At 48.6% G+C, this 22,680-nt stretch overlaps 1 protein-coding gene across 5 annotated transcripts in view; it reads right to left on the reverse strand.

Annotated features, from left to right (window-relative positions):
- The window catches only part of LOC140421129 (synaptotagmin-like protein 2), a 169,658-nt gene that overhangs the window by 101,071 nt on the left and 45,907 nt on the right, over positions 1-22,680 (reverse strand). For all 5 annotated transcript variants that reach the window (XM_072505555.1, XM_072505553.1, XM_072505557.1 and 2 more), the window contains exon 2: positions 13,367-13,849. In XM_072505555.1, coding sequence (XP_072361656.1) covers positions 13,367-13,488 — 122 coding nt within the window. In that variant the 5' untranslated portion in view covers positions 13,489-13,849. The remainder of the gene's footprint in view (positions 1-13,366; positions 13,850-22,680) is intronic.

Genomic DNA, 22,680 nt, shown 5'->3' on the forward strand with positions numbered 1-22,680 from the left:
GTGTCATGAAATAAAACAAACTGACAATGTATAATTATTACTTATATTTATATATTGAGGCATGGATTAGGCTGTAGCAACTGGTGCTTAGCCCATCGTATCTCCTTCTTTCCTCCCTGCCCAACCTCCCCCCCCCCACTTTTCTGTTGGAAACAAAGTTGATTTTCAAAAGTTAGTAAAAGGCTAAGTGGGAATAAAGTCCTGGAATCTTGTGTTTAGCCTGTTTAGACGTCCTGAGCAAGTGTTTACACCGGTACGGGGTGTAGTCGTTCTGTGACCGGCGTCCTTACTGGTAGCAACACAGAACGTGTCGTCTGCGTGTTCCTCGGGTGCAGGATTCACTGTGTCGGCCTCTCTATAGGAGTCTGCATGGCCGCTGGTGCAGAGGGCTGGTGCCATAGTCCGGATGACCGACGTGCTGTGTTGTCTGTTAGTGCTGGTTCTGCTACTTGCAGAAGGGGATGGCGATTGCGAACATAGTGGGCACCGTCTGAGGCAACTGTTCGGTTGCCAACCATCAACTTGTCATGGCTACATGCAGTCTGAATCCTGACTGCTTAAACCTGGTGTTAGAGGGTCGAACCTATGGGAATCTCGATCATAGTGTGTACTGTTTTTCAGTCTCCATTGCAAGACAGCCTCAGTCACATTGGTTTCCAGTTTAGGCTGCAGTAGAGCCTTGGTAGCCGGAATCGTGATCCTGGTGCGCCTGGAAAAAAAGTCAATGTACAGATGAGGGCAGGCCCAGTATGGTGGATTTTGCAGGCTAAGGAGTGTGGCATAGTAGACGGTGTGATCCCGTGCACATTTCTCGAGATGATTCTTGGTTGAGCAAACCATCTGGATACAGGGGTTGCTGTGATATGTTCAAAGTCCCATGTGAGTGCAAAAGTTGCAAAATGAATTGGTGAGTGTGGTCTGTCATGAGTCTCTGTGGGATGCTGAGTGTGGTGAAGTGTCTTTTAAGGACTTCTGATGCCGTTATAAAGGGGGAATACACACACGAGGTGGCTCCCTCTAGAGTGCTGTTCTTTTAACCCTTTCTGCCCAGTTTCTGGGGATATCTTTGTTTAAAGGTACACCTCGTTTAATGGAATAAGATGGCTACATTGAGGAAATGCCCAGGAAGATCAGTGGGAAAACGCCTGTAAGCAGAAGTTCGTCGACTGAATCCGAGGCATCTCGGGTGGAGATACGACGGGCTAAGACCAACGAAACGGTAAAAGCACATGAATGCCGTGATGCAAGGCATGGAAGTGTTTCTTTCAAGGCAAAGTGACCAGATTGCCTCTCTGGAAGCAGAGATGGCTCTGATGGCTGAGGCCAAAAGGTGCTGAAGGCCAAAGTGAATGATTTGGAGAATCATTCAAGGAGGCAAAATATCCGTGTTGTGGGGTTACCAGAAGGGATAGAAGGCCCAACTCCCATACGAGTATTTTTTAAAAATAAATTTAGAGTACCCAATTATTTTTTTCCAATTAAGGGGCAATTTAGCGTGGCCAATCCACCCAACCTGCACATCTTTGGTGGGTTGTGGAGACAAATCCCACGCAGACACGGGGTGGATGTGCAAACTCCCACAATGACCCGGGGCTGGGATCGAACCCGGGCATCAGCGCCATAGGCAGCAATACTAGCCACCGCACCACCGTGCCGCCGCCGCTAACCCCCCCCCCCCACCCCCACCCCCACCCTCCTATTGAGTATTTTGCAAAGATGTTTGGGAAGATGGTGTGGAAGAGTGGAATCACATGCCCTCCAGAGCTTGATCAAGCCCACCGGAAACGCCAACAGAAGCCCCATCCTAACAAACAACCGCAAGCAATAACTGTGAAGTTTCACAGCTTCCAAGAAACAGAGCGAGTCCTGTGATGGGCAAAGGAGCATCACAACTAAATTGGGAAGGCCACGCCATCAGAATGTAGGAGCGGAGCTGGCAAAGAAGCGGACAGCGTTCAACATGGCCACAAGCTGCCCTGTATAAAAGTGGAGTCCGATTTGGGGTGATATACCCGGCTCAGCCAAGGGTGAACTTTGAGGAGAATGGCTATTTTTTGGATGCACTGGCGGAGGTGAATTCTTTTATTAAAAGCATGGGCTGGGTGCAGGTTGATTGAGGTTTTTGTATGTTGGGCTTGGGCATGAGAATATGGAGAGTTGTTGCGGTGCCTTGTTCATGTTTGCATTTCTTTGTTCTTGTGTAGAATGAATGTTTTGCAAGTTGGACTTGGGTGGGGATTTAATTTTATTTGTTATAACTGCTGCAAAAATATATAGCTCCCTGTTGGAGTAGTATATTTTAAGGGTTTTTTATACTTGTGTCCTTTTTCTGTTCGCGTTTTTCTTCACTCTCGGTAGGAGGCGCCTTCCTAGCCGCGGAGTTAGCTAATGGGAATGGCGTGGTAGGGGTGACTGCAGCTCAGTATATTAGTTTTGTTTCGGTTAATGAGCTGTACTTGGCTGATGCCCTCTCCAGACCTCTACAAAATTATGAGTGGCATAGACAGAGTGGATAGTCAGAGGCTTTTCCCCAGGGCAGAGGGGTCAATTACTAGGGGGCATAGGTTTATGGTGCGAGGGCAAGGTTTAGAGTAGATGTACGAGGCAAGTTTTTTTACACAGAGGGTAGTGGCTGCCTGGAACTCGCTGCCGGAGGATGTGGTGGAAGCAGGGACGATAGTGACATTTAAGGGGCATCTTGACAAATACATGAATAGGATGGGAATAGAGGGATATGGACCCAGGAAGTGTAGAAGATTGTAGTTTAGTCGGGCAGCATGGTCGGCACGGGCGTGGAGGGCCGAAAGGCCTGTTCCTGTGCTGAGAAGAGATCATTTCCAGCAAGCACACATGGAAAAGGCTTCGAGGGTGGAGCAGCAGAGGCTGGTGAACTCCATTCCTGAGGTGGATATCAATAAAAAATCTGCTGACACAATTTGAATTACTCGGGTAAGACGGTAGGGCCAGCTGCGACGTTCGAGGTTTTGTCAGCTTTAAGGAGCTGTCGGAAAAATGTCAACTCCTTGGTTCCAATCTGTTTAGATATTTTCAGATTCACGATTTTTCATGCAAGGCTTTCCCCTTGTCACCACCCTCCCCCCTGATGAAGAGGATTTTGTCTTCAGCCAGGTCTGGTGGGGGAACTATAACTATTTTGTGTATTTATGGTCAGATCGTATCTGCGGAGTGGACTCCGTCGAATTAGGTAAAGGTGAAATGAGAGAGTGAATTAGGTCCTATTCTGGATGATGAGGTGTGGAGCGAGGCAGCTCCACACACTCTTGCACTCAGCAGATCCTGTTCAAGGTGGTGCACAGGGCTCATTTGACGAAGGGGTGGAGGAGAGGTGAGAGCGGTGTTCTCAGGGCTGGTTAACCACATTATATGCTCTGGTCTTGTACCAAATTAGTGGGCTTCTGGGACTACTTCCTCAGCACCATGTCAGAGATACTTAATGTCGATCTGGAGCCACGTCAGTTGGTTTCCATTTTCAGGGTATCAGACTTAGCGGTACTGCAGACAGGGTTGAAGGTGGGTATCCTCCGAGTGCTCCGGTTTCCTCCCACAGTCCAAAGATGTGCAGATTAGGTGGATTGGCCATGCTAAATTGCCCTTAGCGTTCAAGAAGGTTAGGTAGGATTTAAGTAGGGTGCTCTTTCCAAGGGACGGTGCAGACTCGATGGGCCAAATGGTCTCCTTCTGCACTGTAAAATCTGTGATGAGGTCTTGCATAGTACAACCTCAAGCAAAGATGTCATCAACAAAGATCTCGCAAGGTTGGCCTGCAAAGATTTTCTTCATGAACCACTGGAAGACTTCGCTGTCAGTGAGGATCCCATAGGGCATACGATTGGAGATAGGTGCTTAGTTTGTGAGGATTCCTCATCTGGCAGGACCTGCCAGAACTCGGATTTCACATTGGGAATGCTGAACACCGTGACATTTTGCATGTCTGCATTCTCCTGTTCCCCTGCCTTCAACGATGATGCAGCGCTTTATTCAAGTGAACTGGGTCAATACACATCCTGGCTGTGCCATTTTTATTGTGGTCGCCATTGCTGAAACCCATTCCGTGGCCTTGTCTATAGGTGTAGTTACACCTAGAGCCATCATCAAATGGAGCTCATCAATGACTTCTGCTTCATTTCTACTGCTACGTTTCTCGGAACAAAGACTGTTTTTTTTTTAAAGTATTTTTATTCGACATATTTTCACCATTTTTACCATACAAAAGAAGGAAACAATCCCAGCAATACAAATCCGAGTTCTGGCAGGTTCTGCCAGATGAGGAATCCTCAAAAACTAAGCACCTATCTCCAATCATATGCCCTATGGGATCCCCACTGACAGCGAAGTCTTCCAGTGGTTCATGGAGAAAATCTTGCGAGATCTTTGTTGATTGACTTAGCGTTCAAGAAGGTTAGGTAGGATTCAAGTAGGGTGCTCTTTCCAAGGGACGGTGCAGACTCGATGGGCCAAATGGCCTCCTACTGCACTGTTAATTCGATGAATTCTATGATAGACCACACCAAACCTCACGCCTATTCAGTGCCGCTTTCACCCGTCCAAAGATCGTTCGCCTTCTCGCCAGCTGCACTGTCGGGTCTTGGTATATTCGATTCCCAATGCCTTCGCTTTGCCCAACCCGGGGCCTTCTCCTTAACTTGAAACTTATGGAAGCAAATTATAACTGCAATTAGCAGCGCATTTGCTCGGGGCTTAGGCCTGCACGAAAGTTGAGTCCTGTCCAGCTCATATCAGGAGGGTTCTTCCCCCTTCCCCAACAACTCTGCCAGCATTTTCGCGAAGTACTCGGTCGGCCTCTGGCCCGCCACCCTCGCAGGCAAGCCCACGATCCCGAGGTATTGCCATCTCGGCCTGTTCTTCAGGTGCTCCACCTGGACTCTGAGCCCTTTGTTAGCCACCCTCTGCATCTCCCATCAAGGTGAACTGGTCTCTCTGTTGCGACAGGACCTCCTCCCCCCCCGCTTTAACTTCTCTCCTTGGTCCTGTACTTCGCCCAGTGTCTTCGACACAGCCAACTTCACCGGGTCAGTCGTCTCCTCCACCCACTCCTTCATCGCAGCCAACATCCCCCTCCGCAGCACCTCCAAATGCTTGGTGAACTGCCTCTCAAATTCTGTGTGCAGTGGAGGGTTGCTATACCTGCAGTATGGAGTGTCTGTCTGCCATAAGCCCTGATGTGCGTCTTGAGTGCTGGGATCTGGTGCTGCATACAGGTCTACTTTCTGTAACCTTTGGCTTGATAGTAAGTTATCCTTTGCTCCAGTATCAATCTTGACTTTAAGTCTGGCATTACAGTTTAGTTAAGTTGCAAATGATTTCCGTTGATATTTGTCACAATAGAGTGTTGCCAGAGGCTTTGTAGCTTCACTGCTTTAGTTGAACTCCAATTCTTCACCTTCCTGACCCTCCTTCCTCTGGAGGATTGAACCGCTGCTATGTTGCTGATGGCGGAGGAGGATTACGGTGGTTTGTTTCTGCAGCTGTTCGCAAAGTGATTCTATTTCCAGCATTTGTTGCATCTTTCCATATTGTTATGGGCCAGGGCTTAGAAACTCCAAAGTATATTATGAAGTCCACCTGACCTACAACCTTTATGTTGAATTTGGCTCGGGTGAGCACAAGAGCCTTCCCTTCAGATGTGATTCATCAGACTTCCTAGACACTTTAATCAAAACAAGCTTTATTCAAGGAATGTTAACATATATATATATAAACACGCAGCACAAAGTTTTATCAATTACAAACATAAAGAGATCACACAGCTACAGTAATCTATGTATAACACCTAATGAATTCCCCCTTAACTGTTCCAATTCAAAAACAAAATCCAATAAACCCCAAAAACCCTTTTCAAGTGGCTCAGCACTCTGTATTCTCACCTGAATGAGACATAGCTTTCTCACAGATTCTGATCCTGTCTCATAAGCAGTTTTAAACTCCTTCCAGAAAGCTAATTATATATTTTAAGTTACCAAAGCAGGTAGTTATGACCAATGTTTTTTTTTACTGGAACAATTCAAAATGAAACCATAGAAAGACAGGAAAAAAAACACTTCTTTCTCCCTCTGAGTCCACAGCAGTCAAACTGAAAATGAAACTGAAAAACCTCACAGCCACAGCTCAGCTCCACCCACAAAATGACACCACTGAAGCCATGTGATAAGATAAAAAAGCTTTCTTAAAGAGACACTTCCATGACAATATGCCAACATATGGGCGGCACGGTAGCACAGTGGTTGGCACTGTTGCTTCATAGCACCAGGGTCCCAGGTTCGATTCCCAGCTTGGGTCACTGGCTGTGCGGAGTCTGCACGTTCTCCCTGTGTCTGCATGTTGTCGTGTTGGGTGTCCTGATACACAAATGAGCCAACATGGCTGTAGATGGTACAACTTGATTTTATTATGTTAACTAACAGATGCAACTAACTGTAGACTTGGGTACGTTCGCTACTAGCTAACCTATGGACCTAGCCCTATCACTAATGTTAGTGAGGCACTCAGCGCATGTTCTATGTCTGAGTGTCACGCTGCAAGCTGTATGTCCCGAGCTGTCTCCTACCAGAATGAGCGGGAACTCTCGTGTTCCCCCTTTTATAGTGCGTGTGCTCTTACTAGTGATTGGCTGCGATGTTGTGTGTGTGCTGGTTGGTCCAAATGCCTGTCCATCAGTGTGTGTGTGATTGCACCATGATATGCTGATCTGGATATCATGACATCCCCCCTTTTCACAAGAAATATGTGCCTGCATGATAATAAATAAGATTGTGTACTGGGTGCAACTAAATATGTGTGTGTGATTAACTACAAAATGTACAGGAGGCTAACTATATACATAGGAAGATGTCAGGTGCAACATAAGAACAAAAGTGTACCAAGAATGGAACAAATGCAAACTCTCAAACACAGAACGATAATAGAAACATGTCAACAGTACTGTAAACCAGTTCAGTAAGTCCAATGGAACAAAAGAAACCAAAACAGGCTCATAAGTTCAGTCTCTCAGATGGGCGACGAATTCGGGTTGACCGCCTCAAGGGTGGGTCAGGAGCCACCGACTGAGAAATGGGCCTATCGACGGGCGAGAGAGGAAAATACATTGTGGCAGGAAGCTCAACAAAGTCGACATCAGGGGCAACAAGAGGGCATGGCACCGGTGCAGAGTGTCGTAGCGAGCGCGGAGTCAAACGAAGGGCCCGCCGATTGCAGCGGCGAACAAAGCCATCAGGCATGCGAACAACGAATGATCGGGGAGCTACCTGGCGGAGAACCTCAGCCGTTGCTGACCAGCCACCGTCCGGAAGGTGTATGGGGACATTGTCGCCAGGCACCAGGGCAGGAAGATCAGTCGCCCATCATGTGCCACCTTCTGCTGATGGCGCTGTTGCTGCATCTTCCGCAAGACCGGGCCTTGATCGAGGTCAGGAACATGAATGGACGGAACAGTTGTCCTGATGGTGCGACCCATCAACAGCTGAGCCGGCGACAGGCCCATGGACAGTGGGGCCGAGCGATAAGCCAGCAAGGCTAGACAGAAGCCAGGCCCGGCATCAGCAGCCTTGCAGAGAAGCCTCTTAACAATATGGACGCCCTTCTCCGCCTTGCCATTCGATTGAGGATACAACGGACTGGACGTCACATGCGTGAAGTTGTAGGCAGTGGCAAAGGAAGACCATTCCTGACTCGCAAAGCAAGGTCCGTTGTCAGACATGACGGTGAGCAGAATGCCATGGCGAGCGAAGGTCTCCTTGCATGCCCGGAGGACAGCAGATGATGAAGTGTTGTGCAGGCGTATGATCTCCGGGTAACTCGAGAAATAGTCAATGATAATAACGTCACTGGAATGATAGTCCCTGCCGAGCGCGTGAAAGAGGTCGACGCCGACCTTCGACCAGGGGGAAGTGACCAACCCGTGGGGCTGAAGGGTCTCATGGGGTTGCGCCGACTGAAACCTCTGGCAGGTGGGGCAGTTGAGCACCATGTTGGCGATGTCATCGCTGATGCCCGGCCAGTACACAGCCTCTCGGGCCCTCCGTCTGCACTTCTCGACTCCGAGATGGCCTGCGTGCAGTTGCTCGAGGACAAGCTGGTGCATACGGTGTGGTATCACAATCCGATCCAATTTTAAGAGGATGCCATCAACGACGGCCAGGTCATCCCGGACATTGTAAAATTTTGGGCACTGCCCCTTTAGCCACCCTTCTGTCATGTGGCGCATCACACGTCGTAGTAGAGGGTCAGCCGCAGTCTCACGTTGAATGTGGGCCAGACGTGCATCAGTGGCCGGCAGATTGGCCGATGTGAAGGCTACCTGTGCCTCGACCTGGCACACAAACCCCTTGGGGTCGGACGGTGTGTTGACCGCCCTAGACAGAGCATCTGCGATGATAAGCTCCTTCCCCGGGGTGTAGTCAAGCTGAAAGTCGTACCTCCGGAGCTTGAGCAGAATGCGCTGGAGGCGAGGGGTCATGTCGTTTAGATCCTTCTGGATAATGCTGACCAGGGGGCGATGGTCGGTCTCTACAGTGAACTGCGGAAGACCATAGACATAGTCATGAAACTTGTCAAAGCCTGTCAACAATCCGAGGCACTCCTTCTCGATCTGCGCATAGCGCTGTTCTGTGGGGGTCATGGCCCGCGAGGCATAGGCGACCGGAGCCCATGATGAGGTGTCGTCCCGTTGCAGGAGGACCGCACCAATACCCGATTGGCTGGCATCCGTGGAGATCTTTGTCTCCCGTGTGGTGTCGAAAAACGCCAATACTGGGGCGGTGGTGAGCTTGACCTTGAGCTCCTCCCATTCACTCTGGTGTGCAGGCAGCCACTGGAACTCCATGGTCTTCTTGACCAGGTGGCAAAGAGCAGTCGTGTGTGAAGCAAGGTTGGGAATGAACTTCCCCAGGAAGTTGACCATCCCGAGAAAGCGTAGCACTGCCTTCTTGTCTGACGGCCGCTGCATGGCCGTGATGGCTGCCACCTTGTCGGCATCCGGCCATACACCCGACCGGAAGATGTGGTCCCCCCAAAACTTCAGTTCAGTCTGGCCAAAAGAGCATTTAGCTCGGTTAAGGCGCAGGCCCTGATCTCGGATACGTGCAAAGACACGCTGGAGACGACTGATGTGCTCCTGTGGTGTTGACCAGATGATAATATCGTCTACGTAGACGCGTACCCCTTCGATGCCCTCCATCATCTGTTCCATGATGCGATGGAACACTTCGGAAGCAGAAATGATGCCGAATGGCATTCTGTTATAGCAGAACCTGGCAAATGGAGTGTTGAAAGTGCAGAGCTTCCGGCTGGACGGATCCAGTTGAATCTGCCAAAAGCCCTTTGAGGCATCAAGCTTGGTAAATATTTTTGCCCGAGCCATTTCGCTCGTGATCTATTCCCGCTTAGGTATAGGGTAGTGCTCCTTCATGATGTTGGAATTCAAGTCTTTCGGGTCAATGCAGATCCAGAGCTCGCCGGATGGCATCTTCACACACACCATGGAGCTGACCCATGGCGTTGGTTCCGTGACCCGGGAAAGCACTCCTTGGTCCTGCAAGTCCTGCAGCTGTTGCTTGAGGTGGTCCTTGAGGGGTGCTGGGACCCTACGAGGGGCGTGAATGACTGGGGTGGCATCCGGTTTGAGCCGTATTTTGTACGTGTAGGGCAGTGTGCCCATGCCCTCGAAAACCTCCTGGTTGTGCGCAAGGAGTGAGTGGAGCTGCGCCCTAAAGTCTACATCTGGAAAGACCGATGTGCCATCAGGAGACAAAGTGTGGACTCGCCGAACGAGGTGGAGAATCTTGCACACCTGTGCGCCTAACAGAGATTCCTTCGAGGATCCTACAATCTCAAATGACAGCTTGGCCGTGCGCAAGTTGTGGGTGACTTCCAGCTGGCAGGACCCCGTGGCCGGGATGACGTTCCCATTGTAATCCACCAATTGACAGTGGGAAGGTAGAATGGGTGGTTTGACCTTTAATGCCTGGAAAGCTGACCATGCGAGCAGATTGGCGGAGGCACCAGTGTCCAGGCGAAATGTGACTTGGGATCGGTTGACCGTCAGGGTGGCACACCACTCATCGTCCGGATCAATGGTGTGTACTGGCAGCTGCTGGTGGTGCCTACTTGGGGACAGCCTGTTCTTATGGATGACCGCAATGCGGAAGGGCTCGCTGTCATTGGTATCGCCGGTCTGCAAGGTGTCTGGAGGTGAGCCAGTGAATGTAGGCTGAATGGCCCGCACGGTCCTGCGAGACTGGCGGAATTGTTGCGAGTTGGCAGGTTGAGGTGCTCGACAACAGGCAGCATAGTGGCCCAACCTGCCACAGCATAGGCACTGTCGGGTTCTAACAGGACATTGCCGCTTTAAATGTGCAGATCCACAGTTGCTGCACGTCGTGACGTCATTACGTTCGTAACGTTCGTTGTGCCACCGCACATGCGCGGTGCGGTCCTGCGTAGTGCTGCGCATCGCGTTCCTCTGCCTCAGCGTCCCCTCTTTTGGCACGTACAAGCGCGGGAGGCATTAGAAAGCGCACAAAATGACCACCCTCGTCCAGGCCACGGGCCGGGAGGCACTCAATCGACCGGACCTGCTCCGCATCGGGGGGCCCGTGCCGCGCCGTTTCGGCCGCCTTCATATGGGAGTACCGGCTGGTCCCGTTTTCATGGAGGACACAGGTCTCTATTGCAGTCGCCAGGGTGAGTTGTTTCGTTTTAAGGAGCTGCTAGCGTAGGGTGTCTAAAACGATCTGATCCCTTATCATGGAGTCGGACGTGGCCCCGTAGCCGCAGGATTGCGCAAGGATGCGGAGGTGTGTTAGGCATGATTGAAAAGGTTCGTCCTTACCCTGCAGGCGCTGCTGAAATAGGTACCGTTCAAAGCTCTCATTTACTTCCACGCTGTAGTGTTCTTCGAACTTGAGCAGCACCGATTTGTTTTGTTTTTTGTCCTCGGCTTCCGCGAATGGCAGGGAGTTAAAGACGTGGATGGCGTGTTGCCCTGCCGTGGAGAGGAGAAGGGCTATCTTCCTGGTGTCCGATGCATTCTCCCTGTCTGTGGCCTCGAGGAATAGCTGGAAGCGCTGTTTGAAAAACTTCCAGTTTACACCTAGATTGCCAGCAATTTGGAGCGGCTGCGGCGGGCTGATGCTTTCCATGGATCAGGATGGCGGATGGCTGAAATGGTGCAGGTAGGTCTCACAGTCGCTGGTCTGCGTCCACTCGTGGTATCATGTCGTGTTGGGTGTCCTGATGCACAAATGAGCCAACACGCCTGTAGATGGTACAACTTGATTTTATTATGTTAACTAACAGATGCAACTAACTATAGACTTGGGTACGTTCGCTACCAGCTAACCTATGGACCTAGCCCTATCACTAATGTTGGTGAGGCACTCAGCACACGGTCTATGTCTGAGTGTCACGCTGCAGGCTCTGTGTCCCGAGCTGTCTCCTACCAGAATGAGCGGGAACTCTCGTGTTCCCCCTTTTATAGTGTGTGTGCTCTTACTAGTGATTGGCTGCGATGTTGTGTGTGTGTTGGTTGGTCCAAATGCCTGTCCATCAGTGTGTGTGTGATTGCACCATGATATGCTGATCTGGATATCATGACACATGTGTTTCCTCTGGATGCTCCGGTTTCCTCCCACAAGTCCCGTGCTGTTAGGTAATTTGGACATTCTGAATTCTCCCTCCGTGTATCCGAACAGGCGCCAGAATCTGCCGATTAGAGGCTTTTCACAGTAACTTCATTGCAGTGTTACTGTAAGCCTACTTGTGACAAAGATTATTATGACAAGCTGTTCTGTACAGTGGGTGCAGTTGAAGCATGGTGTGCCCTGCAAATACCTCCGTTTTCTGCCTAAAATCTCTGCTTTAATTCTCTGATTATTCATTTTGCGGATATTGTTGGCTGCTTGTAATGTTAAGGCTTTTTCTCACATCAGTTGATTACAGACTAGACACTATATATTCCGTAAACTACTTGATCCCTGATTAGGTTTTTAGTAAGAGTTCCAAACGCACATTTCTTTGCCAATATTTTTAAGGTGGCCATGTAGGATTGTATTGACTCATCTGCTTTCTAGTTCGTGAAATTGAATGAAGGATTAGAATTTTTACTGGGAGGGAAATATTCTCGAATTGTTTCAGGATTATCTCTGGGTCTTCTATTTTCCCTCTATGGCCTCGGGGCCTTTGAGATTTAATAGGGTAAAGGCATGTACCTTTTTTGATTTGTCAGAGAGTGCAGCACTGCAGTAAATATGCCACTCCTTCTGGAACTTTTCTAAACTCTCAGCAATATTTTTATCAAAGATGAGTGGGTCAATGCGACAAAGTCCTTGTTCCATAGACCCAACTCCTGAAATCTCTGGTCGCCCAGCCTCATGTTTCTCAGCAGCAGGAGGCAGCGCACGGTTTGCTGGTGGTAGGATTATCTGTTCCCGGTATTGTCAATGGGAATTCCCTTTGAAGTCACAGACTTCAATCCCGCCTGTGAACGACAGGAGAATTCCTGTCCATGTAGAACATTATGGGTTCCTCAAATCACATCAAGGACTTGAAACAAAGGTAGTTTCTTCCTAAACTCAACAACTACAAAGAGTATTTGTGCTCTTCCCGAGATCCCGGGGATAACTCCCACCCTTCCACCACCTGACCTCTTACGTAGTTGCATTATCTGTTCTCATGTGAGCACTCGGTCTACACCAAGGGACCAATATGTTGGGCAGAATTCTCCATACCATCAAATAAAGTCACTGATCTTTGCAATGGAACCTTTTTGGGAGGCGTCTCTGTTGGAGAAATTAGTACAATGTGCCAACATGACCTCATCAAGCGTTGAAAGTTCTATGGACTTTCCAAAAAGCTTTGCAATCCAGTAGCACATGAGGAAATGCACTGCATGAAAAAAGAGTCTTTGAAGAGTCACCAACAAAGAGTCACCCAGACTCGAAACATTGGCTCTGTCCTCTCTCACGGATGCGGAGATTTTCCGGCGTTTTCTGTTTTTGTATCGGATTCCAGCATCCAAAGTAATCTGCTTTTATTTGTGCATCTGAAGTTGGCAATGGATTTACTGTAATTTAAGAAATTGAGCATGAAAACTAGGGAAGAGTTTGTAATGAATTGTGATGATGACTAAAACAATCGAAATTGCCACAGGCCAAAATCTCTGCTTCAACGGGAGGATCTTCAGATACCCATTGATTTGGAGCCCCAAGCAAGTATGACAAGCCTACACCTGCATGTGGGTGCGGGAGCTACATTACAACATGGAACAATTATCACCACAGACTGAGTTACAGCTGTTAAGCGAGTGAATGCTGATAAGCAAACGTCTTACCTGATTCGCTCACTGTCTCTTTTCTTGAGTTCCGAATCCCTCTGAATTACTTTCAGGACTGCCTGATATTCATCCTCAGTCAGGAAACTGAGGTCCAGGTGACTATCCATCACTCCCTTCATTCCGTTCTGGAGTAGCACAGGGTGGGGGCAGGGGAGGCAGCGATACAGAAAGCCCGAAGCAGTGCTGCTACTACTGGGTTGACAGACAACATGCAACCCTATCCTGCATGGTCAGAGTTAGTTGTACAGGCAATTACATAATAAATCCCAGCAATGGTCCTCCAAAAAGTATCAGTTTCTCTTAAGAGGTTTTGGTTGCAGGATACGTATCAAAATGTCCACGTCCAGGAGTTGTCAGGTTTTGCTCCAGATGAAAGAGTCTTCAATCAGGAACTCAGTCGATTTCCATATCCCGAGCACACATGTGTCTGTAAATTATGCTCATGAACAGCAGTTTCAGAAGGAACATATATGAAAGCACCTGCAGCAAGGAAAATAAACGTCACTGTCACAACATCGATATATCAGACATGATCATCGTGCCAAAGAAATGGTCTCAACAATTAATATTTACAATGCGCCTTTAATGTAATCATAGAATTTACAGTCAGAAGGAGGCCATTCGGCCCATCGAGTCTGCACCGGCTCTTGGAAAGAGCACCCTACCCAGGGTCAACACCTCCACCCTATCCCCATAACCCAGTAACCCCACCCAACACTAAGGGCAATTTTGGACACTAAGGGCAATTTATCATGGCCAATCCATCTAACCTGCACATCTTTGGACAGTGGGAGGAAACCGGAGCACCCGGAGGAAACCCACGCACACACGGGGAGGATGTGCAGACTCCGCACAGACAGTGACCCAAGCCGGAATCGAACCTGGGACCCTGGAGCTGTGAAGCAATTGTGCTATCCACAATGCTACCGTGCTGCCCCAACTTTCCAACTCCCACTAAATACACCAACCAGCTAAATACCACAGGCAACCTCAAAAACAAATAACTCTTGCCATGTTAGTTATTTCTCCCTTATCTTTCTTGAAGAAACCAATGACTATTTCCAGCACGACAATGAATCGAATGGGGAAATAGTTAGAAGTCTTCAATAGTAAAATTAGGCATAATATTTTGATCCAGATGAATGAAGATTCTACTGGTCAAAGAAAGTAATAATCCATCAAACGCTGCAAGCACATGTCACACCAAAAGGGGCAAAACCTCTCGAGTCACTTCTTGATGATTTTACACTGTGTTTTTGTATTTTAGTAAAATAGACAAAGAGTTGGAATACAATACTTCCATGGTTACCAATTAGCTGACACTGAACACAATGTGACAGTGGTCTAATTCCAAGTCTGGTTGTTAAGGAAACCAGGAGCCCTTTGCATGGGAGATGGCGAAGTAAAGAAAACACTAAGTCTAAAATGCATAAAATTTGAATACAATATCAAGTTTAAAAAGTTGCTATTCACATACACCAAGTGAAAGAAGGCATTACTGAATTTTAGGAGAGTCATTTGAATTTCTGATCTCTGCTTGACTTTACTTTGATTGGGGGATTCACAAGATGGTCTTCCCACAGAACAGTAGTGATAAAATTCCCAGAGGCTGACAGAGGTCCTTACTTCGTTCAATTGGGCTCTCAGCCAAGTCGGCCAGTTTTCCCACCACTGGCAAAATGGCATGAAGGCAGTGATGGACCAGGCATGCCACCCCATGCCATTTTACCATCCTTCCCATCCCCGAGTCACCAAGGGGCTGTTAAAACTCCAGCCAATATTTTTTTGAATTCACGGCTGATGTCCAATCAGTTCCCATTTGTCACTGTAATATGACCAAATCCTCAATGGTAAAGCTGTTCCTGGTGAAATGAATAAGTGCTTATCCTTCTTATTCAGAGGAGTAGCACGGGTTCAGAGATTTCTGTTTAAAAATTTCAGAAAAAGCCATCATTCTGATAGATACTAAAATGATCCCGAATTGAAGGTGAGAAATCTGCACGAGTGATAAGTGGTACGCCTTTCCCTTTTATTTTTGTCCGCACCTTTTAGTAAACCAGTGGGGCACGGTGACCAGCACTGCACACAAACCTGCTTTCAGTTTTTAACCCGCCTTTTGACAAAAAGACACATTTCTCATTGTGATTGTATGCATGCAAGAGGTATAATAGTTAAGGAAAATTCCAGACATGAAGAGACTGATTAGTTCCTGGAACAAAAGTTAGCATTGTCCTCGCCAGATGTAGGTAAACCCACGTATTACATCACAAATAAAAATGTCTCCACACGCAGTAAGAGGGATCAGCTCGATAGTTTTAAAACCCATCTGCGTGCCTCGACATGATACTCTGAAAACCCCCAGCCTTCCAAATGAGGAAATTGCTAGCAGCAAAGCATTTTTTTTTTAAAGTACAAGAGGTTTTTCTTTAATTTCCAGGTTGAGAGTTTTCTGAGATCATTTTTATTTATGGAAATTTATTTTTCTTCTGACTGCACAAGTCGGTTCGCCTACTAAGCAAACAATAGCTGGCATTAGCCAACAGGCAGGATGATGGAGCAGTCACACCCAATGGGCCAAAAGTAACCAAAGACAGATTCAGTCCGATTTTTCTGAGGCACCTCTCCTTGTCAGAACCCCCTCCCTGACTTTGCACCCATACTCCACACCCCCACCACACTACCTCCTATCCAGATGAACCCTAAAACCCATATCCAAAATCCTTGCAGTCACCTATATACAAATTAAATCATAGATCACAGAATGAATTGTTTCCCCTTGTCATTTTCCTGCATCCAAAGGGTAGGCACACACACACACACACACACACACACACACACACACACTCACACACACACACACACACACACACACACACACGTGATATCCTTCATTTATATCCAGGATAGATCCATTCAGCAGTCATTTGTTAAACTTTATGGCACATGAGGAAAGCATCCCTCAGCCTTCTGCTAAGTAAACAGAAACAATATTTAGATCCCCATCCCCCTGCCCACAGAGCCCGATTTAATGCCCGCGTTGCATCCGGCGTGTCGGTTAAGTCATGGGAGAGGCCAAAACGGAGATCTGTGCTGGGCATGAATCGGTTCACGATTTAACCAGCCTGGTCCCGATGGCGGGCTCCGGACCCCGCCCAGGCGCGGAAAGACACCAATTGAGAAAAATTAAGAACAATCTACAGCTCATTAGCAAAATGGAAGCCAATCTAACGGTCTCCCGGGAACTAATGGCTCCCAGGCGAAGGAGTACTCCTATTTAAAAATGGACAGGCAACTACAGATGCTGCCTGTCTTTCCAAGCAAACACTTCCCAGACAGAACCCTGTTCGTGGTTATATGCTGACGGTCACTATAACTCCCTTTGGCTGTGAGCAGCCTCTGGCTAATAAGGAACTGGCATTGTTAGTTATGTGAGCACTTCACAGCTACAAAGTGGCTGCATAGGCTGTGTCTGCAGAATGCTCCTGCTTTGGCTGCACGGTGCCTGCAGGCCTAGTTTTTGTTTGCTGCTGCCTCTTCTGCTTCTGTGGCCTGCAATAAGGTGATGGGAATCTGTAAACAAGCCTACTGCCAGTCAGAAGGAGGGGAAGTGGTGCTCACTCACACTGCTGGGCTCTATGTTAATGTGGCTTACAGGTAATTATTGTTTCTGCCTTGAGAGTCTGCTGCTGGGAGTCGCCAGAGTGGGAGAGAGAGAGAGAGAGGAGGAGTGATCTGACAGCTGCTGCCGTCACTTGGAAACTGTGTCTGCTTGCTGCTCCCTCTTTTGCTTCCGTTGCCTGGAGTGAGGAAGGTGAGAGAGTGAGATGCAACCACTGCCAAAGCTGATGAAGGGGATTTGATTTGATTTGTCACACGTACCGAAGTACAGTGAAAAGTATTTTTCTGCAGACAAGAGAACATACACAGTAGACAGTAGGAGCTGCACGAAAGGGAAAGAGAGCATCGGGTTGATTCAGATGTTGGTGACTTCATTGTACTGTTTCATGTTTAATGTGCATTTGGTTTTTTTTTGGACAAATGCAAAACTTGTAGCTTTGTGTTAAGGCTAAGAAACTGTAGGTAATCTTTTAAGTGTTAGAACTGAAGTGAAAGTTTAAATATTGTTTTAATAAAGTTTGTTTATAAAATAACCAAGCCCTATTTCTTACATTGTTATTCCTTGAACAAAGCGACCTTTCCACACCGCATTAAAACTTAAAAACATTATGGGGGCGATTCTCCCAAATGGAGCCCAAGTGTAATTGCCGTCGTGAAATGGTCTATAGTTCCCTGTTTTCGTTCTACCTACCTTTTTAATTAGCTACCCTCCAATCTGTAGGAATCATTCCAGAATCCAAAGGATTTTGGAAAATGACCACCAATGGATCTACAATTTCTTGGGCCACTTCCTTACGTACTCTGGGATGAAGATTTATCCACCTTCAATCCTATTAATTTCTCCAAAACCATTTTTTATTAATCCTAAGTTCCTTCAGCTCCTCACTAAAACTAGTGTTTCTCAGAACTTCCAGTAATTATTCATGTCTTTCTTTGTGAAGACAGAAGCAAAATACAAATTTAGTTCCTCGACCAGTTCTTTGTTCCCCGTTATGAATCCTTTTCTCTTTACATACCGATAGAAACTTTTACAGTCAGTTTTTATGTTCCCCACTAGCTTATTTTTATATTGTATTTTCCCCTTCTTAATCAATCCCTTGGTCCGGCTTTTCTGAATTTTAAACTGTTCCCAATCCTCAGTTCTATTGCATTTTCTAGCTAATTTGTATGCCTCTTCTTTGAATCTAATACTCTCTCTAATTTCCCTTGTAAGCCATGGTTTGGCCAGTTCCCTTTCTACTTTTGCGCCACATAGGAATAAACAACTTTTGGAGTTCACCTATTCGGTCCTTGAATGCCTGCCGTTGCCTGCCTACTGTCCTTCCTTTCAGTAATGTTTCCCAGTCCATGTTAGCCCGCTGATGCCTCATACCAACACAGTCACATTTATCGAGGTTCAGGACCCTGGTCTCAGAATCAACTACCTCACTTCTACCTTGATAAAGAATTCTATCATATTATGATCACTCATCCCCAAAGGTTCTCTCACAACTAAACTGCCATCTAATCCTTTCTCATTTCACAACACCCAGTCCAAGATGGCTTGTTCCCTTGTTGGTTCCTCAATGTGTTGGTCCAGAAAACCATCCCATGTACACTCCAGAAGCTCTTCGACTATTGTACTGTGATAAATTTGACTCACTTTGGTGTAAAGGAACATCAAAACAGATGCTTCTTTATCGCATGCATCTCTGACTTCCTGTCTAATGCTATTCCCATTAACATTACCATTGCAGTTAGGAAGCCAGCTATTTTATTTCCTTTCATCTTGCCAAATGGATGGAGTTGAATGTGAAGCTTAGAAAGTGATAGTAGGCCTTTAGGATGCCTTACGTAGAAATTGTGCAATTGAATGGTTTGGCAGGCCACTTCATGTGGTGATGTGATGCAGATAAGACATATGTAGCGCAGACCAGGAAGGGCTGGCACAATCCCTTCCACAAATGCAATTAGTAAACCAGTTGGATTTTTACAACATGCTGGTAGCTTTTATGACCATTTCCCCCACCCTCAATTTATGGTGCTAGGCACAAGTTACAACACGATTTGTTGGTTTCAATTTAATAAATTGCCATGAAAGAGCTTAACTTGTGACTCTGGGCTGCCTTTCCAGGGCCACAGTCACTATACAATTGCAGCCATGTATGGCATCCTGAACTGCTATTGAGTTCAGATATTATACCAATAAAATTAGAGTCAGCCAATTTGTAACAAAAGCAGCTGACCTAATTTCAACACACATTGTTTTGTTGTAAAATATACATTTTGAGCACCCAATTCATTTTTTCCAATTAAGGGGCAATTTTGCATGGCCAATCCACCTAACCTGCACATCTTTGTGTTGGGGGGGGGGGGGGGGGGGGGGGGGGGTGAAACCCACGTAAACACGGGGAGAATATGCAAATTCCACACAGACAGTGACCCAGAGCTGGGATCAAACAAAGAACAACAAAGAACAAAGAACAAAGAAATGTACAGCACAGGAACAGGCCCTTCGGCCCTCCAAGCCCGTGCCGACCATACTGCCCGACTAAACTACAATCTTCTACACTTCCTGGGTCCGTATCCTTCTATTCCCATCCTATTCATATATTTGTCAAGATGCCCCTTAAATGTCCCTATCGTCCCTGCTTCCACTACCTCCTCCGGTAGCGAGTTCCAGGCACCCACTACCCTCTGCGTAAAAAACTTGCCTCGTACATCTACTCTAAACCTTGCCCCTCTCACCTTAAACCTATGCCCCCTAGTAATTGACCCCTCTACCCTGGGGAAAAGCCTCTGACTATCCACTCTGTCTATGCCCCTCATAATTTTGTATACCTCTATCAGGTCGCCCCTCAACCTCCTTCGTTCCAGTGAGAACAAACCGAGTTTATTCAATCGCTCCTCATAGCTTATGCCCTCCATACCAGGCAACATTCTGGTAAATCTCTTCTGCACCCTCTCTAAAGCCCCCACATCCTTCTGGTAGTGTGGCGACCAGAATTGAACACTATACTCCAAGTGTGGCCTAACTAAGGTTCTACACAGCTGCAACATGACTTGCCAATTCTTATACTCAAATATAAGAACCCTGGGGGGTTGGCTCTGGATCGAACCTGGGACCTTGGCGCTGTGAGGCAGCACTGCTAACCTCTGCGCCACCGTGCTGTCCTTCAACACGCGTTCTTATACAAGGAAAATATATTGTGAAGGAGTTAATTACCTACATCCGTCAGTCTGCGCCAGGGAGAAGTGAAGAAATATTAAACAAGGGTCAGAAATTGGATAAGGCCCATGGAATTGGTGGCATGGTCGCAATGTCACGAAACTGGTCATCTGGGGGCCCAGGCTAATACACTGGGGACATGGGTTCAAATTGAATTTAAATTCAATTTTTAAAATCTGGAATTATAAAGCTAGTCTCGGCAATGGTCACCATGACAACTATCATTGATTGTTGTAAAAACCTATCTGGTTCACTAATGCTCTTTCGGGAAGGAAATCTGCCATCCTGACCCAGTCTGGCCTAAATGTGACTGCAGGCCCACAGCAGTGTGGTTGAATCTTAATTGCCTCTGAACTGCCTCTTATCTCCCCTCTGACCACCACCTTCAACGCTTCCCAGAAAGTGTCAGGAGAAACCTCCCCATTCTGATCAAACTACACATAGTTCTCGATGGCTGAGGCTACCTTCTTGCAAAACACCTCGTCTGCCAGGAACGCTGATAACGCCCACAGGAGCCGCTGGACTGGACCTGTTTCTATCCTCACGTCCACATAATGTGGCACATGGTCTGATATCGCTATCGCAGTATATTCCGCCCCTACAATCCCCCAAAGGAGTAACGATTTCCCCACCATGAAAATCTTTTTTCCGGGAGTATACCCGATGTACGTGGGACAAGGAGGAAAACTCCCTCTCTTCCAGATGCCTAAACTGCCACGGATCCACCACCGCCCCCCCATCTGTTTCATGAATACGCCCAGTTCCTTTGCCTTTTCCAAGATTACTAACGACTTGAGGCTTAATCTGCCCATCTTCAGTTCCAAAAAGCACGAAAATGATGGGGCCAAGGTGGGGGGAAAACGCCAGATGTTCCCTTCTGATTTTGCACGCCACCTCCTTCAGGTAAAGTTGACTAAATACAAGGGAGGACATTTTAAATATATTAATATATTTGATGCAGATTTAGAGTACAGAACCCACAATTCATTTGTACTTAATCTTAGAACATAATTGTGAAAGGCACTTTCATATCAGAGCTTGCCTGGTAAGTGTCTATTGCACGTGGCTCTGCTCCTTATTCATTCAGCAACAGGTGCTGGGCTCCACTGTAACAGGCAGGATGTGTTTTGAGTTTATTTTTGTGGAGCAGGATGCCTTAAACCAATTGCTGATTCCAGGCAGATGTTTTTATGGCACTTTGCTGCTTTTCAATTCCCTATAGGTTCCACGATTTATACACAGACAGCAAATAGAGAATCAAACATCAGGGGCGTCATTCTCCGACCCCCCGCCGGGTCGGAGAATGGCCGTTGGCCGCCGTGAATCCCGCCCCCGCCCCCGCCGAAGTCTCCGAAGGGAGAAAAGTCGGCGGGGCGTTAATGGCGCCGCTGCCGCGGAGAATGTCACGGGTCTGCGCAAGGCAGCCGATTTTCGGCCTGCCGATATTCTCCCTTCCGGATGGGCCGAAGTCCCGTCGACGTGATGACCGTTCACGTCGACGTGAATCAAACCTCCTTTTCATCGGCGTGACCCGGTGCTCCAGGCTCACGCCGACCAGCGAGGAGGTGAGTGACGGCCTGGGGGGTTGGCTCTGGGCAGGAAATGGCGTGGCCGCAGACTGATTGCGTGAGGAGAGGTGTGTCTCGGCTTGTGTGTGTGTGTGTGCGGCGGGGGGGGGGGGGGGGTGGTTAGAGTAGGCTGGGCTCCGGGGGAGTGCCGGGAGGGGGTCCGTGCCGGGGTGGAGGTTGGGAGGGGTCCGTGCCGGGGTGGAGGTTGGGGGTTGGGGGGGGGTCCGTGCTGGGGTGGAGGTTGGGGAGGGGGTCCGTGCTGGGGTGGAGGTTGGGGGTTGGGGGGGGGGGGGGGTCCGTGCTGGGGTGGAGGTTGGGGAGGGGGTCCGTGCCGGGGTGGAGGTTGGGGGGGTGTCCGTGCTGGGGTGGAGGTTGGTGGTTGGGGGGGGTCCGTGCTGGGGTGGAGGTTGGGGGGGGGGGTCCGTGCCGGGGTGGAGGTTGGGGGTTGGGGGGGGTCCGTGCCGGGGTGGAGGTTGGGGGGGGGTCCGTGCTGGGGTGGAGGTTGGGGAGGGGGTCCGTGCTGGGGTGGAGGTTGGGGGTTGGGGGGGGGGGGTCCGTGCTGGGGTGGAGGTTGGGGAGGGGGTCCGTGCCGGGGTGGAGGTTGGGGGGGTGTCCTTGCTGGGGTGGAGGTTGGTGGTTGGGGGGGGTCCGTGCTGGGGTGGAGGTTGGGGGGGGGGTCCGTGCCGGGGTGGAGGTTGGGGGGGGGTCCGTGCTGGGGTGGAGGTTGGGGAGGGGGTCCGTGCCGGGGTGGAGATTGGGGGGGGGGTCCGTGCTGGGGTGGAGGTTGGTGGTTGGGGTGGGTCCGTGCTGGGGTGGAGGTTGGGGGGGGGGTCCGTGCCGGGGTGGGGGTTGGGGGGGGGGGTCCGTCCTGGGGTGGAGGTTGGGGAGGGGGTCCGTGCTGGGGTGGAGGTTGGGGG

Source organism: Scyliorhinus torazame, chromosome 5, assembly GCF_047496885.1.
Source record: "Scyliorhinus torazame isolate Kashiwa2021f chromosome 5, sScyTor2.1, whole genome shotgun sequence".
NCBI lineage: Eukaryota > Metazoa > Chordata > Chondrichthyes > Carcharhiniformes > Scyliorhinidae > Scyliorhinus > Scyliorhinus torazame.